We start from the raw sequence: 14,965 nt of genomic DNA on the forward strand, positions 1-14,965 counted from the left end.
CGGAGGAGCCGCCCGCGGTCCCAGACGCCCGGCGCAGCGGGAGCGGCTGGGTGTGCCTGGCCTGCGGGACGCGACCGAGCGCAGTGGGGTGAAGCGGGGCCTGGAGCCGCCCGCGGTCAGGTGGGCGCCGGGAGTGGGGCGCGGGACTCTCGGAGAGCCGCGATGATGGGGGGCGGGAGCGAAGGGTGAGGATGGGGCCTGGAGCAACCCTGGGCCCGCTTGTCCTGCGACGGGGAAGGGCCTTGGGGCTCCCAGATACCCTCTGGCCCGTCCTGGGGCTCTCTGGGGTCTGGAGGCCTGGCTGGGGCCGCGCGCCCCCCACCCCAGCGCAGGTAAACAGCGAGGACGGGGCGCGGCCTAGGGGGAGGGAGGGAGGAGGGGGCCCTTGTGACGGCGGGTGAGCCTGGTGCGCGGGGCTGGGCCGGCCAGGGTAAGGTGGTGCGGTTTGCGGGGCTGGGCCACGATGGGAGCCTCCTGCCTGCCTGCCTGTGTGTGTGTGTGAGGCTTTGTGTGTGTGCAAGAGTGTGTCAGGCTGTGGGTATGAGGGTGAAAGCGACTGTCCTCCGTGTAACCCTGTGATGCGACTGTGTGTACGATGTGACACCTTCAGCAATGTGAAAATGTGGGCGACTTCTGACGGGAATGGTGTATGTGTAGAATCGGATTGTCAGTAGCACTTTATGACTAAGAGCGAGTGCGACTGTAGTCAACTTTCTGCTTGGCCTGATGTGCATGTGTGTGGCTGTGTGTGTGGCTGTGTTTATGGCAGGGAGTGGAACTGGTTGTAGGATTAGGTGTGAATGTTGACCAAGAGGTTGTGCAGCTGTGGTTGTCTTTCTGCCTGTTGGGGGGTGTGTGTGCGTGGTGGATAGTGTGTGGCACTGGATCAATGATAGGTGACTATGATTGACTTTTTTTTTTTTTTTTTGAGACGGAGTCTTGCTCTGTCACCCGGACTGGAGTGCAGTGGCCGGATCTCAGCTCACCGCAAGCTCCGCCTCCTGTGTTTATGCCATTCTCCTGCCTCAGCCTCCCGAGTAGCTGGGACTACAGGCGCCCACCACCTCGCCCAGCTAGTTTTTTGTATTTTTTAGTAGAGACGGGGTTTCACCGTGTTAGTCAGGATGGTCTCGATCTCCTGACCTCGTGATCCGCCCGTCTCGGCCTCCCAAAGTGCTGGGATTACAGGCTTGAGCCACCGCCCCCGGCCCTTATGATTGACTTTTGATTGTCACTGATGATGTATGGGGCTGGGCGGAACTGTGTCCAGAAGCGGGAGTGTTTCATGGGACGGTGTGTGTGGAACCTCGGGGTTGGATGAGTGAGGTGTGGAAGTGTGTAAAACCGTGTGTGTGTGGAGAGAGGAACTGGAGGGTGTGTGACCTGCGCTGATGCCGTGGCTGGCAGTGGTGTGCAATGGAGAGTTTGTTGTGGGGCTGTGTAGTGTGGGAGACAGGAGTGGAGATGCAGATGACCAGATGGAAAAGGGGGTCAGCACCAGGGATCGGTGTGTGAGACTGTGCCTATGATTATCAGCTGTGCAGTTTTGCACCCGGGGCTCTGTGTGAGTGTGGGAGCTGCTGTGTGTCTGGGACACAGCCCGAGTGCTGGATGGCTGTGGTTAAGCCGTGTTTGTTGCTGTGGTTGTCCATCTGGCTGTGGAGTGGTGTGTGTAAGGCTGTGTCTGAGATTATGGAGGGAGGTTGTTACATCGGCAAAATTGTGTGAAGAATGGTTGTGGTTGTCAGGATGACTCTTGATGAGCCTGTGTGGTTGTGAGTTCAACCATTTATGATGTTTGTGAGTGAGGTGTGAGACTAGGTATGGTGTGACATACACATGCACATAGAGATTGGCTGGGTGCAGTGGCTCATACTTGTAATCTCAACACTTTGGGAGACTGAGGTGAGGGGATTGCTTGAACCCAGGAGTCCTAGACTAGCCTGGGAAACATGGTGATACCCCATCTCTACAAAAAAACCCAAAAATTAGCTGGGCATAGTTTAGTTTTTTAAAAAATGATCAAGTCTGTGGTGCACAAAATGTACAGGACCCTTACTGTATGTGATTGTGCGTGTGCAACCTGTGCAGAAACCGCTGGGCTGCCTATGGTGGATGCAGTGGCTCGAGTGAAGCGTGCGAAAACGTGGCATCCCTCTACGCATATTCACAGCTCTCTGTTCCTACTGAATCCAAGTATTCATGAGTGCATGGCGTGTAGGTGTGGGAGTCCCTGCTGGCCAGGCCTGGAGGGGGAGGAAGAGGAAGTGGGGAAACTGGTGAGGGATCCACAGTGAATCCTGGGAGTGTGTGCATCTGGAGGTGCGTTGGGCACATTGTGGGGAGTTGGGTTGTATGAGTTCAGGGGACAATGAGTGTCACGGTCAAGTGCAAGGAGATGGTCTGAATGTGAGTGATTTGGGGAGTGCGAGAGACAGAGTTAGTTTCTGCGTGGGTCGGCTTTTTCTCTTTTTTTTTTTTTTTTTTGAGACGGAGTCTCGCTCTGTGGCCCGGACTGGAGTGTGGTGGTGTGATCTTGGCTCACTGCAACCTCTGCCTCTCGGGTTCAAGCGATTCTCGTGCCTCAGCCTCCTGCGTAGCTGGGACTACAGACGCATACCACCACGCCTGGCTACTTTTGTATTTTTAGTAGAGCCGGGGTTTCACCATGTTGGCCCGGCTGGTCTCAAACTCCTGACCTCAACGGATCCACCCCCCTCGGCCTCCCAAAGTGCTGGGATTACAGGTGTGAGCCACCGTGCCCAGGCTTGGCTTTTATTTCTAAGAGAATATACCTGTGTGTTAGGTGGGATTTGCAGAAGGGGATTGTATACAGATTGTTTTTGAAAGAATAGTGTATGTGTGCGCCTGAGTTGGTGTGTTGTCTTAGGTTGTATTTCTTTTTTTTTTTTTTTTTTTTTTTTTTTTGAGACGGAGTCTTGCTCTGCCACCCAGGCTGGAGTGCAGTGGCCTGATCTCAGCTCACTGCAAGCTCCGCCTCCCGGTTTACGCCATTCTCCTGCCTCAGCCTCCCGAGTAGCTGGGACTACAGGCGCCCGCCTCGTCGCCCGGCTAGTTTTTTTTGTATTTTTAAGTAGAGACAGGGTTTCACCGTATTAGCCAGGATGGTCTCGATCTCCTGACCTTGTGATCCGCCCGTCTCAGCCTCCCAAAGTGCTGGGATTACAGGCTTGAGCCACCGCGCCCGGCTTAGGTTGTATTTCTAAAAGGAAAATGTAGGTATTTGTATTGAATTGTATATTTAATAGGAGAAAGCGAGTTCATGTTGTTATTTCTAAGAGAAGAATGTATATTATGTTGCCTCCCTTCTCTTCCCCTCCCCTCCCCTCCCCTCCCCCCTTCCCTCCCCTCCCCTCCCCTTCCCCCTTCCATTCCCTTTCTTTCCTTCTTTCTTTCTTTCTAGACTGGGTCTCACTCTCTCGCCAGGCTGAGTGCAGTGGCACTATCATGGCTCACTGCACCTTCAACCTCCTGGGTTCAAGCGATCCTTCTACTTCAGCCTCCAGGAACACCACCACCACACCTGGCTAATTTTTTTTTTTTTTTTTTTTTTTTTTTTTTTTTGAGACGGAGTCTTGCTCTGTCGCCCAGGCTGGAGTGCAGTGGCCGGATCTCAGCTCACTGCAAGCTCCGCCTCCCGGGTTTCCGCCATTCTCCTGCCTCAGCCTCCCAAGTAGCTGGGACTACAAGCGCCCGCCACCTCGCCCGGCTAGTTTTTTGTATTTTTTAGTAGAGACGGGGTTTCACCGTGTTAGCCAGGATGGTCTCAATCTCCTGACCTCGTGATCCGCCTGTCTCGGCCTCCCAAAGTGCTGGGATTACAGGCTTGAGCCACCGCGCCCGGCCTCACACCTGGCTAATTTTTAAATTTTTTTTATAGAGACGGGGTCTTGCTATGTTTCCCAGGCTGGTCTTGAACTCTTGGGCTCAGCTGATCCTCCTGCCTCAGCCAAAATCCCAAAGTGCTGGGAGTACAGGTGTGAGCCACCGCACCCAGCCTACATTGTGTTTCCAATGAGGAAGTGTGTGTGTGTGTCACTGTATTTCTGGGAGGGGGCGTGTGTGTATCATGGGTTTTGTTTTTTTTTTAATGGAGTCTCTCTCTGTCGCCCAGGCTGGATTACAGTGGCGTGACCTTGGCTTACTGCAACCTCCGCCTCCCGGGTTCAAGCAATCCTCCTGCCTCAGCCTCCCAAGTAGCTCGGACTACAGGCATGTGCCACCACCCCGGTTAATTTTTATTTTTTATTTTTTATTTTTAGTAGAGACGGGGTTTCATTATGTTGGCCAGGCTAGTCTCAAACTCCTGGCTTCAAGTTATCTGCCTGCCTCGGCCTCCCAAAGTGCTGGGATTACAGGCGTGAGCCACTGCACCTGGCCCCATGTTGTATTGGAGAGAAGGGAGAGTGCGTGTGTGTGTCAAATTGTATTTTGGAGAGGAAAATGCGTATGCTGCATGGTGTCTTTAAGAAGGGAGGGTGTGTGTGTGTGTCAAATTGTATTTTGGAGAGGAAAATGCGTATGCTGCGTGGTGTCTTTAAGAAGAAATTGTATTTTGGAGAGGAAAATGCGTATGCTGCGTGGTGTCTTTAAGAAAAAATTGTATTTTGGAGAGGAAAATGCGTATGCTGCGTGGTGTCTTTAAGAAGAAATTGTATTTTGGAGAGGAAAATGCGTATGCTGCGTGGTGTCTTTAAGAAGGGAGGGTGCGGGTGTGTGAGGTGTGTTTCTGAGGAGTGTGTTTGTGTGTCTGTGAGGACCCCAGGGGCACCACCAGCTAAGTTTCTGTGACCTTGTCACCCACATACAACCACATGAAGTCCCATAGAGGGGGGGCCCCTGCCCACTATGAGCGGGGCTTCAGACTCTCAGCTGTCACATGGCCAGTGTGACATCCCTGGACCACACCTATCACACGTGTGTCCCGACAGGCCCTGGGCTGGCTGAGCCTGTCTGATGGAGGAGGGCAGAGCCCCTGTTCCCCCAGAGTCCATCTGCTGCCTGGGAGCCAACACATGGCCCCGTCCTCATTCCCCCCAGCCTAGAGGCCTCCTGGGCTTCTGCGGGCCCTGGCCCCTCAGCCCTCTCCTCCCACCGCACCCACCCCCAGTGGTCTGACTGGTTCCCAACAAAAACACCCTAAGAATGAGCTCACGCAGAGGCTGCCGCCTCCACACGCCCCGCCCCACTCGTCTGGCAGAGGAGGGTGCCTCTGGTCCCAGGTCACACGGCCGACCGGGAGCTCTGGGCCAGGGTATCCAGGGGCCTTGGGGTGGGGAAGGTGGCCAGGTGAGCTGAGAGCAAATGGGGGACCCCAGCCTGTCTGTTTGCCTTCTCTTGGTTAATTACACATAGGATTTGGGAACTGTCCTCAGGGCAGAACCCTGGGTTGGGAGGACAGACGAAGGTAGACTAGACTGTTCCAGATGAGAGCTGGCTGGGATGGGTGTGGAGACTGGGATGGAGAGGGTGTGGAGGCAGAGGGCTGGCCAGGATGGGTGGAGCAGAGAAGAGATGGGGAGAAGTTACGGGTCCTGATGGCCATTATGGGAATAGAGGGTGGGGGCCAACTGACTGGCCTGGGCAATGATTCCCCAAACCCCTCACCGTTGCCCCCCAGGAGCAGCAATGTCTGTGCAGGTGGCAGCTCCCGGAAGTGCGGGGCTGGGCCCAGAGCGCCTGAGCCCTGAGGAGCTGGTACGGCAGACGCGGCAAGTGGTCCAGGGGCTGGAGGCGCTGCGGACAGAGCACCGTGGCCTGGCTGGGCACCTGGCAGAGGCCCTGGCGGGACAGGGCCCGGCAACTGGCTTGGAGATGCTGGAGGAAAAGCAGCAGGTGGTGAGCCACTCGCTGGAGGCCATCGAGCTGGGGCTGGGTGAGGCCCAGGTATGAGGGGGCCAGCTGGGGAACTGGGAGAGGATTAACTGAGGGCGGAGGGAGGGCCAGGTATGAGGGGGACAGATATGCAGGGGGCTGGGAGAGGGGTTCACTATTGCTGAGGGGCACACTTTGGGAGGCTGAGGTGGGCAGATCACTTGAAGTCAGGAGTTCAAGACCAGCCTGACCAACATGGCAAAACCCCATCTCTACTAAAAATACAAAAATGAGCTGGGCATGAGGGCTCCTGTAATCCCAGCTACTCGGGAGGCTGAGGCATGAGAATCACTTGAACCTGGGAGGTGGAGGTTGCAGTGAGTGGAGATCGTGCCATTCCACTCCAGTCTGGGCGACAGAGAGAGACTGTTTCAAAAAACAACAAAAAAAAAGTATGGCAGAAAGGCACATCTGGGGCAGGCGGAGGCCTAGGGGAACGAGGCCTGGGAAGGTGAGGCTCCAGGCCAGAGATGGAGTCCCTTGGCAGTTCTAGGGGGTCCTTGTATATGACAGGGACCCCTGAACCAGATGGCATTCTTCAGTAAACTGTGGATCTTAGGGCAACTTCGGGGGTAAAATCAGAGGGGCCCCTCAGAGCCTCTGAGGGCAGTGGAGCCACGTTGGTGGAGTCTCTGCAGAATCTAGGGGTGTCGTGCATAGTAGTGGGGTGCAGCGGCCTGATTCGAGGTCTGGGCTGGGTCAGGGGCTGGCTGGCAGGGTAGGAACCAACCTCGACTTGGGACCCCCACCCTGGGCAGGTGCTGCTGGCCTTGTCAGCACATGTGGGTGCACTGGAGGCAGAGAAGCAGCGGCTGCGCTCACAGGCCCGGCGGCTGGCCCAGGAGAACGTGTGGCTGCGGGAGGAACTGGAGGAGACGCAGCGGCGGCTTCGGGCCAGCGAGGAGGCCGTGGCCCAGTTGGAGGAGGAGAAGCGCCACCTGGAGTTCCTGGGGCAGCTGCGACAGTACGACCCGCCCACGGAGACCCAGGTGCCATGGGCAGGGCAAGGTGGGGGTGCTGGGCCCTTCACAGAGCCCCACAGTTCCCCAGACCCTCCTTAGAATCCCACAGTCCCTCCTTAGAATCCCACAGTCCCTCCTTAGAATCCTAGTCCCCCAACCCTCCACAGAGCCCCCAGACCCACCAGAACTTCCGTAGACGCCCCCACTAGCTGCTCCCCGAAGCCCTCAGGCCTCACCAGTCCCCCAGGGGGCCCCTGACACTCATGATCACCACCTCCCTCAAACCCTGAGATAGATCCAGGGCTCCAGTCTCTAAAACAAGCCCCCACTCCCCCGGCCCCCCACTTTCCTGTCCCTGCAGCAGTCTGAGTCCCCGCCTCGCCGAGACAGCCTGGCCTCCTTGTTCCCCAGCGAGGAGGAGGAGAGGAAAGGTGGGTGTCAGGAGTACATGCCACAGATGATGGCGGGCCAGGGTAGGGAGGGGGCTCTGAGCTGCAGGACCCCAAAGTCTCTGAGCAGGGATGGGGAGGTGAGGGCAGGGTCAGGAGGACCCTGAATGTGACAGTGGGCAGGTGAGGCTGGGAGCTGTGAAGACAGGATAGCTGCCATGAGCCCGGCAGGCCCCGTAGTCACATCTTGCAGGGCAGGTATGCCGCCATGTACCTGTCCCGAGGCCAGGATGCATCCCACCAGCTGGTTAGATGATAGTGACTACAATCTCAGAAGTTAACATGGGGGCCCATAGTCCCAGGGGCCAGTTAGGCAGTCTGGGGCGTGTGTCTCCTCGTGCGAGGATGGAGGGGCAGGAGGCTTAGGAGGCTTGCAGTGACCCAGAGCCCACCCCGCCCCACCCAGGTCCTGAGGCCGCAGGAGCAGCAGCGGCTCAGCAGGGTGGCTATGAGATCCCTGCCCGCCTTCGGACCCTGCATAACCTCGTGATCCAGTACGCGGGGCAGGGCCGCTATGAGGTGGCGGTGCCCCTGTGCCGCCAGGCCTTGGAGGACCTGGAGCGCAGCTCGGGCCACTGCCACCCTGACGTGGCCACCATGCTCAACATCCTGGCGCTGGTGTACCGGTGAGAGCTGCGGCCGGCCATGGCAGGGGGCAGGAACGGCAGGGACCCATTGGGTGCAAGTGGTGGGACCCTGGTGCCCCCTCTGCCACCATGGAGCACCTGGGGAGGTCAGAGGAGGGGACAGCCAGAATGGGAAAGGAAGGGAAGGCTCCTGCTCTAAGAACGGCAAAGAGGGAGTGGGCCAGGGATCTGGGGGGGTGCAGGGGCACTGAGCCAGGCAGAGAGGAGTCAGAGCACAGACACCAGGGACCCCAACAGAACAGGCAAGAGAACTGGGGTGGTTAGAGGCTTGGCAGAGGTCTGGGGATACAGGGCCTGGTGTTAGAGAACTGGAAGGTATGGAGGGGCCCACAAAAGGCCCCCAAAGGGTGCCACCCATGCTTGGTTCAGCCAGGTTCCCTGGGCCTGCCAGGGTCAGCCCAGACCCTGTGGCTGCAGCTGCCCCAACCCCCGGCTAACCCCTGCCATCCCTTGGCTTCCCCACAGAGACCAGAACAAGTACAAAGAAGCCACAGACCTCCTCCATGATGCCCTGCAGATCCGGGAGCAGACGCTGGGCCCCGAGCACCCTGCGGTGAGTGGGGCCCCAGGGAGACGAAGTGGGGCCGTGCCTGCCCATCCCTGACCTGTGTCTCCCCTAACCCCACAGGTGGCTGCCACGCTCAACAACTTGGCCGTCCTCTATGGGAAGCGCGGGCGTTACCGGGAGGCAGAGCCGCTGTGCCAGCGCGCTTTGGAGATCCGAGAGAAGGTCCCATCCCCCTTACCCAACCCCGAGGAACCCCTTGTAGCCCTCTCTGTGGATCCTGAGCACTTACATCATGACCCTGATCCTCGGGCCCCTTGCGTTTGGTACTGGGAGACTCCAATTGGAGCCCAACCCATCACCCTTGACCTTCTGAGATCCCAGTTTGGTCTTGACCCTGACTCTGACCTCTCGCCTTACCTCACATGCTACCCCCCAACTGGGTCCCCCCACAGCCTTTCCAACCCCTCATGGCCACTGGCACAAGCCCAGCCCTGACCTACCCATCTCACCTGGTGCCCCGCGAGTTTCTGGATCACCATGGCCTCTGACCTCAGTAATCCTGCTCGACAGTGTCACTTGTGCCCCAGCCCCCAACCTCTCAGATCACTCTGCTTTGGCCCTGTAATCCCTAACTTGTGACCGCCATACAGAAGTGATGTCACGTGTCCCACCAATCCTGTATGATGCCTCTGACTTGTGGCCCCTGGCCCCCAGGTCCTGGGTGCTGACCACCCAGATGTGGCCAAGCAGCTCAACAACCTGGCCCTGCTGTGCCAGAATCAGGGCAAGTTTGAGGACGTGGAGCGGCACTACGCCCGGGCCCTGAGCATCTATGAGGCCCTGGGCGGGCCCCATGACCCCAACGTGGCCAAGACCAAGAACAACCTGGTGAGGCCCCTGGGGCTAAGTATGCCCGGAGGGGAGGGTCCTGCCCTGGGGAGGCACCCAGTGGTTGGATACAGGGCGAGCACCATGGGGGAGGGTCCCCCCGAGGCAGGGCCCTTGGAGCAAGTGTCCCATCAGACACAGGAGCTGGCTCAGCACAGAACACGGAATCAGGAAATGCGTTAAGTCCACGGCACCCAGAGGACAGTCAGTGAAGGGGAAACTGGCAGGCGCAGATGGCAGCAGCAGACATTTATTGAGCTCACTGTGGCCGGCTCCCCTCTTAGCCCGGTCCCCACATCACTAGTTCTTACAGTGTCCCTATGAGGTGGGAGCTGTCGCTCTACTTTGCATGTGAGAAGACTGAGGCACAGAGGCCATGCCACCAGCTCCAAGTAGACAGGCAGGCTCAGAAACAGGTTGCCTGCCCTCCATCCCCCAGGCAGGAGGTAGGACGGAGCTCCAAACCCACTCTGCCCCAGGGCAAGGCTTTAGGCAGGGGAGGGATATGGCCAGGTCAGCACATTAGAAAGTGGGACTGGGCCCAGGCGTGGTGGCTCACGCCTATAACCCCAGCACTTTGGGAGGCCAAGGCAGGAGGATCACTTGAGGCCAGGAGTTCAAGACCAGCCTGGGCAACATACCAAGACCCTGTCTCTACAAAAAAAAAAAAAAAAAAAGTGGGACTGGAGGCAGTGTTGGGAACTGGGGTCTGAAAAGTTCCCAGACTAGAGCCAAGATCACCCAAGACACTCCCTTCTCCACAGGCCTCAGCCTACCTGAAACAGAACAAGTACCAACAAGCGGAAGAGCTGTACAAAGAAATCCTCCACAAGGAGGATCTACCTGCCCCTCTCGGTGAGCCCCTAGCCCCTGCCTGCCCTCCTGGTGGCTTCTCTATGTCCCCATTTCAGTGTCCCCCATCTTTCCCCTAGGTGCCCCCAACACAGGCACAGCTGGTGACACGGAACAGGTGAGGATGGGCTGTGCTTCGGTTCCTGGGGAAGGCGTGGGGACTGCATGGGCTCGGGGGACTGAGCAGCATCCCTGCCCCTCCCCAGGCCCTTCGCCGCAGCAGCTCTCTCTCTAAAATCCGCGAGTCTATCCGGCGAGGAAGTGAGAAGCTGGTCTCCCGTCTCCGAGGCGAGGGGGCGGCGGGGTGAGTGTTGATCAGGTCGGCGAAGAGCCCTGACATCAGCAGAATTCATAGCCCACCCCCCACCCCCTCCTGCTCAAGAACCTTCCATGGCTCCCATCTCCCCTGTGATACACACAGATCAAATTCTGTGCTGGAAAGCTCCATCCTGGATTCACTCGTTTCTTCCCTGCTGCCCCCTTTGCAGAATGAAGAGAGCCACGTCGCTCAACACACTGAATGTGGATGGCCCAAGGGCTCCTGGGACTCAGGTGAGGGGACACCTGGGTCAAAAATGGAGTGGGGCCATGTGGGTAGGTGCAGAGATAAGGCAAAAGCAGGGCGGTTGGGCCGGCATCAGAGTCAGCAGGTGGTGGGTTGGTGTTGGAAGAGACCCAGGACAGGAGCAAAGATGGGTTTTACTTGTGGTAGAGGTGAGATGGGTAGACAGTGGGCTGCCAGGCTGGACGTAGCACCTGCCCCTCACCTCCCCTCCAACCATCCCCTGTGCCTGTCTCCAGTTCCCCAGCTGGCACCTGGACAAGGCCCCTCGGACCCTCAGCGCCAGCACCCAGGACCTGAGCCCCCGCTAACATCCAGTGACCTGTGTTGGCCTCAGCTTCTCGGGAACAGTGCGGGAGGGGTCTATCATCTCTTAGACGCCCCCTGCCCTCTTCTGTGATTAAAGGCTATGGATATGACAGTGAGGAATGTCACCTGAGTTCATAAGACCTTCCAGCACCACCCCTGCTGCGGCCTCGGAGCTGCTGGGACCCAGGGCCAGGCAAGACTCAGGAGTCACCAGGAACCATTTATGGCCCTGCCCACCCCGCTCAGAGCTGCTGAGCAATCTGCTCTATCCTCTGCAGCGTCTCCTCTGATTCCAGCTGCTCCAGGCTGAGCAAGGACAGGCCCAGCTGATCCTCCTGCAGAGAACAGAGGAAAGTAAGGGGGGGCACTGTCAGGAAGAGGCCTAGGCAGCTGCTGTACTTCCCTGACGGGCATTAGGGGTCTGAGACATGAGGGCCAGGATGTTTGAATTTGGAGGTGTCAGTATAATCCAGAGCCATTCCTGTCAACATAAGAGCCAGCCAGGGAGTCAGAGGATGGGCTTTCCCCAGGCCAGCACAGTCTCAATGCCTGGTACCTCTTCACCCCGCCTTGCCTGGGCCACCTGCTGGCATCTGTGGCCCCTTGAATCTCCCCCTACCCCCCAGAGCCTGGCATGTAGATGCACAATAAACTTCTCTCCGTAGAGGGCAGGAGGACAAGCTGGGGTGGGGGAGAATCCAAGGGGCCTTTCTGGAGGAGGAGCTTAGCCTGGGAGGATGCTGGGAGGGGAATGCAGGCCTCACCCGGTGGAAGGGCTGTGCCATCTGCCGCAGGAAGTACTTGGCCACCTGGACACCCTCATCCACAGTCAGGTTGAGGTTGGCATCTGTGAGGTGCTCCTGGATCCAGCGGGGCAGTTTCCCCCGCTTGTCCCCACGGGCAAACCGCTGTGGGCAGAAGCACAGGCCAGGGAGAGAACGTCAGGACCTGAGTTGGGGAGCCCGGGCCACCCTCCACCCTGTGACACCCCCCATCTGGGAAATGAACGGGCAAATAGCCTGGTTCTTGGAGGCTGGGGTGGGAGCACAGGGGCACCCCTGAACCTGCACCTTGTCGGCAAAGACCATGAGGCCGTAGTCTGTCTTGCCCCTGATGGCCCGACCCACACACTGGGCCGCGTGGCGCATGGCATCGAAGGTGAGAAAGTCATTCTCACGAATCTGGAACTGGTCCCGCAGGTATTCCAGCCGTGCCTGCAGAAACGAAGGACGAGGAGCTGGGGAGGTGGGGGAGCCATCCCTCCCCTGGCCCTAACACTTTGGGACTTCTGGGAGCCAGAGCTACTCACCTTGAGAATGCGACTCTGTGTGTAGACGTAGGGGACGCCAAACATGATGACGGCCCGCCCATAGTGGTGCACTGGTGGGCAGAGGAGAGGGGTCGAGGGGAGTTACAAGTGTGGCTGGTGGGACAGGGACAGCCTCACGCGCCCCAGGATGCTGTGTCTGAGTGGGAGAGAGAGGGTGTGCTCCCGCCGGGTGCCTAGGGACAGAGGGGAGGGTCCCTCTGTGCACCCAGGCTGTGGGTGGGTGGTCCCCCGCGGGAGCAGACAGCAGAGCGGGCAGGTGTTCCAGAGAGCTCTGGGAAGACACCTGGGGAGGAAGAGCGAGTCCACTCACCAAAGTCGATTCCCTCAGACACTTTGCCCCGGGCCACTGACAGCAGGATGGCCCCGCGTCCGTTCTCACAGGCCTGAGGTAGGGAGGCAAGATGCAAGTTGGGTCACTCCTTGGAGCCACCTCCCCACCCCCTCCACGCTGGCCTCACACACCCACCTCCTGGTACTTCTCCAGGGCGACACTGGTTTCGGCACCATCCTGGGTCTCAATAAAGAGCAGCTTGTTCCTCTGGATGTTCTCAAGGATCCCCTGGGGAGGACCCAGGGAGGTCAGGGTGGGGGTGGCAGAGGGTGGGTTCAGGGCATGGCCATCCTGGTTATATCCAACTCTCCCAGGGACTCCTACATCACCATTTCTCTGGGCCTCAGCTGGCTCATCTGAGATGTGGGGAGGGAGGGTGGAATTGTCCAACCTTACTTCTTCGGGGGGGAACTCAGTGATCTGGGTGGGGAACCAATCACTGCTGGATAAGTGGGGCAGGCATGTGGCCCAAGGGGGTGGCCAATCAGGGCACCCCATCCCCTGCCAGCGACTGGTGGAGGGACTGACTGTGAGGCAGGCAGAGTCAATCAGAGGCTGCTGAGACTTCCCATATGACACTACAATACAGACAGTGTAGAGCCAGGGCAAGGACAGACACAGACCAGTGGGACAAAATGGAGAGTTCAGAAGCACACAGCCACCTGTGCAGTTCAGTGGGGAGAAGTTTTACTGGAGCAAGTGGATTTCCAAATGGAACCAAAAAATGAACCTTGACCCCCTACCTTACACCATATAGAAAGATGAATTTGAAGTACCTCATAGACCTAGATGTGAAAGCTAAAACCACAAGCTCCTAGAAGGAAATACAGCAGCCTCTCTTCATGACCTTGGGGTAGGCAAAGGTGTCTTAAATAGGACACAAAAGGCACCTGGGCTGTGGGGACTGGATCACCTTTCCACCGTGTGGAAGCCACCTATTGAAGCACAAGGCCAATGTCCTGGCTGTGAGGATGAGGTTCCTGCCTCCATGAGTGCCATTCCAATACTTGGATTAGCCAAGTTCACTCACCTCACCCCAAAGTGCTTTCACCCACTCCTGAGAGCCTGGCCATGGTGTGCTCAGAGGCACGAAGTGCAGAGTGGCCTCCCTTCCCACCCAGGGCCTGGCTGTGGTGAGCCCTGTTTCCAGAATGCCCCATGACCTCCTCTGCCTACTTCCCTGAAGAGGCTCCTGCAGACCCTTGAGAGGCTTTGCCCTGAGTCCCAGTCCAGCCTTGATTCTCTAGAACCTTCCTCTAACCTAGATAGAGTCACACCTGCTACCTGGGCCTCCCCACCAGGCCATCTGTGCTGGAGGAATACAGGGATGGGGTAGCCCCAAAGAGCAGCAGGGGAGCAAGGAACCTAGAAGGTGGGGGTGACTCTGCCACAGGGTACTCCTCTGAGGGAGGGGCCCACATTGGGGCTTATGTCTGTGTTCTCAGCCTGATGTACTGGGGGCGGGGCATAGAGTGTGTGCTGCTTACACCCCATTCCTACATGCTGCATGCACTCTCCTGTCATACAGGACACCTGTCACCATCAGAGGGTAAGAGGAATGAAGCTGACATAGCAGTGCAGTGCCAGGGGCTGAGGAGAGCAGGTGACTCCCCTCCTGCAGTGCCAGGGGCTGAGGAGAATAAGTGCAGGGAGGGGGTAGCCAGGCATACCTGCTCATACCAGGAGGCCACGGTGCTCTCCATGTACTGGTAGCTGGTGAAGAAGGCCACGATGCCATCAGGGACCACAGCGGACATCTCCAGCAGGAGGTTCCCGTAGTTCCGGATCACAGCTGCGAGGGGTCAGAGGTTAGGCCCTCTCCTGGCTCAGGTCCTCCCCCCTTCTCTGTCTTCGAACTAGGAGTTTCTGGAAACCCCACTGAGGCTGGCTGTCAGGCTATTCACACACATCCCCTTCCTCCTCCTCCCAGGCGTGTTTGAGGACCCTCCTTGCCACTTCCTGAAGTCACACCTGGCTATGTAATTTGCCATGGCCAATGAAATCAGTGCAGAAGGGGCCAGGCGCGGTGGCTCACGCCTGTAATCCCAGCACTTTGGGAGGTCGAGGTGGGTGGATCATCTGAGGTCGGGAGTTTGAGATCAGCCTGGCCAACATGGCAAAACCCCATCTCTACTAAAAATACAAACATTAGCCTGGCGTGGTGGCAGACGCCTGTAATCCCAGCTACTTGGGAGGCTGAGGCATGAGAACTGCTTGAACCCACAAGGAAGA

The 14,965-nt window shown here is 58.0% G+C and overlaps 2 protein-coding genes across 16 annotated transcripts in view; one reads left to right on the top strand and one right to left on the bottom strand.

The window, feature by feature from the left end:
* Positions 1 to 11,184, top strand: KLC3 (kinesin light chain 3). Of its 10 annotated transcripts, none has more exons than XR_004440416.1 (14): positions 7 to 120; positions 4,136 to 4,233; positions 5,642 to 5,907; positions 6,654 to 6,884; positions 7,219 to 7,288; positions 7,713 to 7,932; positions 8,419 to 8,506; positions 8,582 to 8,683; positions 9,176 to 9,349; positions 10,114 to 10,204; positions 10,282 to 10,319; positions 10,408 to 10,506; positions 10,686 to 10,753; positions 11,003 to 11,045. XR_004440416.1 is itself a non-coding variant. In XM_033223667.1 (14 exons), exons 3-14 carry the CDS (start codon positions 5,650 to 5,652, stop codon positions 11,072 to 11,074), a joined length of 1,503 nt encoding a protein of 500 aa, XP_033079558.1. In that variant the 5' UTR covers positions 7 to 120; positions 4,136 to 4,233; positions 5,642 to 5,649; the 3' UTR covers positions 11,075 to 11,182. The 10 variants fall into 10 exon arrangements, 9 of the variants coding, with proteins under 9 accessions (XP_033079553.1, XP_033079558.1, XP_033079552.1 ...); XM_033223667.1 differs by having other exon boundaries at positions 7,222 to 7,288; positions 10,408 to 10,505; positions 10,690 to 10,753; positions 11,003 to 11,182; XM_033223661.1 differs by having other exon boundaries at positions 10,408 to 10,505; positions 10,690 to 11,184.
* The window catches only part of ERCC2 (ERCC excision repair 2, TFIIH core complex helicase subunit), a 21,876-nt gene continuing 16,494 nt past the window's right edge, over positions 9,584 to 14,965 (bottom strand). For 3 of the 6 annotated variants that reach the window (XM_033223657.1, XM_033223658.1, XM_033223656.1), the window contains 7 exons: positions 14,404 to 14,525; positions 12,869 to 12,961; positions 12,713 to 12,785; positions 12,382 to 12,452; positions 12,143 to 12,286; positions 11,837 to 11,980; positions 9,584 to 11,407 (listed from right to left, as the gene is read on the bottom strand). In XM_033223657.1, the coding sequence (XP_033079548.1) occupies positions 11,315 to 11,407; positions 11,837 to 11,980; positions 12,143 to 12,286; positions 12,382 to 12,452; positions 12,713 to 12,785; positions 12,869 to 12,961; positions 14,404 to 14,525 (740 nt within the window). In that variant the 3' untranslated portion in view covers positions 9,584 to 11,314. Of the gene's footprint in view, positions 11,408 to 11,836; positions 11,981 to 12,142; positions 12,287 to 12,381; positions 12,453 to 12,712; positions 12,786 to 12,867; positions 12,962 to 14,403; positions 14,526 to 14,965 lie in introns of those variants that run through there. The other 3 variants (XR_004440415.1, XR_004440414.1, XM_033223659.1) reach the window with 3 other exon arrangements.

Source organism: Trachypithecus francoisi, unplaced genomic scaffold, assembly GCF_009764315.1.
Source record: "Trachypithecus francoisi isolate TF-2019V2 unplaced genomic scaffold, Tfra_2.0 Lachesis_group12, whole genome shotgun sequence".
NCBI classification, from domain to species: Eukaryota; Metazoa; Chordata; class Mammalia; order Primates; family Cercopithecidae; genus Trachypithecus; species Trachypithecus francoisi.

Bases quoted from the DNA above. Each gene is read 5' to 3' on its own strand.
- KLC3 (XM_033223662.1), top strand. From the start codon at position 5,650: ATGTCTGTGCAGGTGGCAGCTCCCGGAAGTGCGGGGCTGGGCCCAGAG. The intron at 7,289-7,712 runs GTGGGTGTCAGG...CGCCCCACCCAG, and splicing joins CGAGGAGGAGGAGAGGAAAG to GTCCTGAGGCCGCAGGAGCA. The intron at 10,506-10,689 runs GTGAGTGTTGAT...CCCCCTTTGCAG, and splicing joins CGAGGCGAGGGGGCGGCGGG to AATGAAGAGAGCCACGTCGC.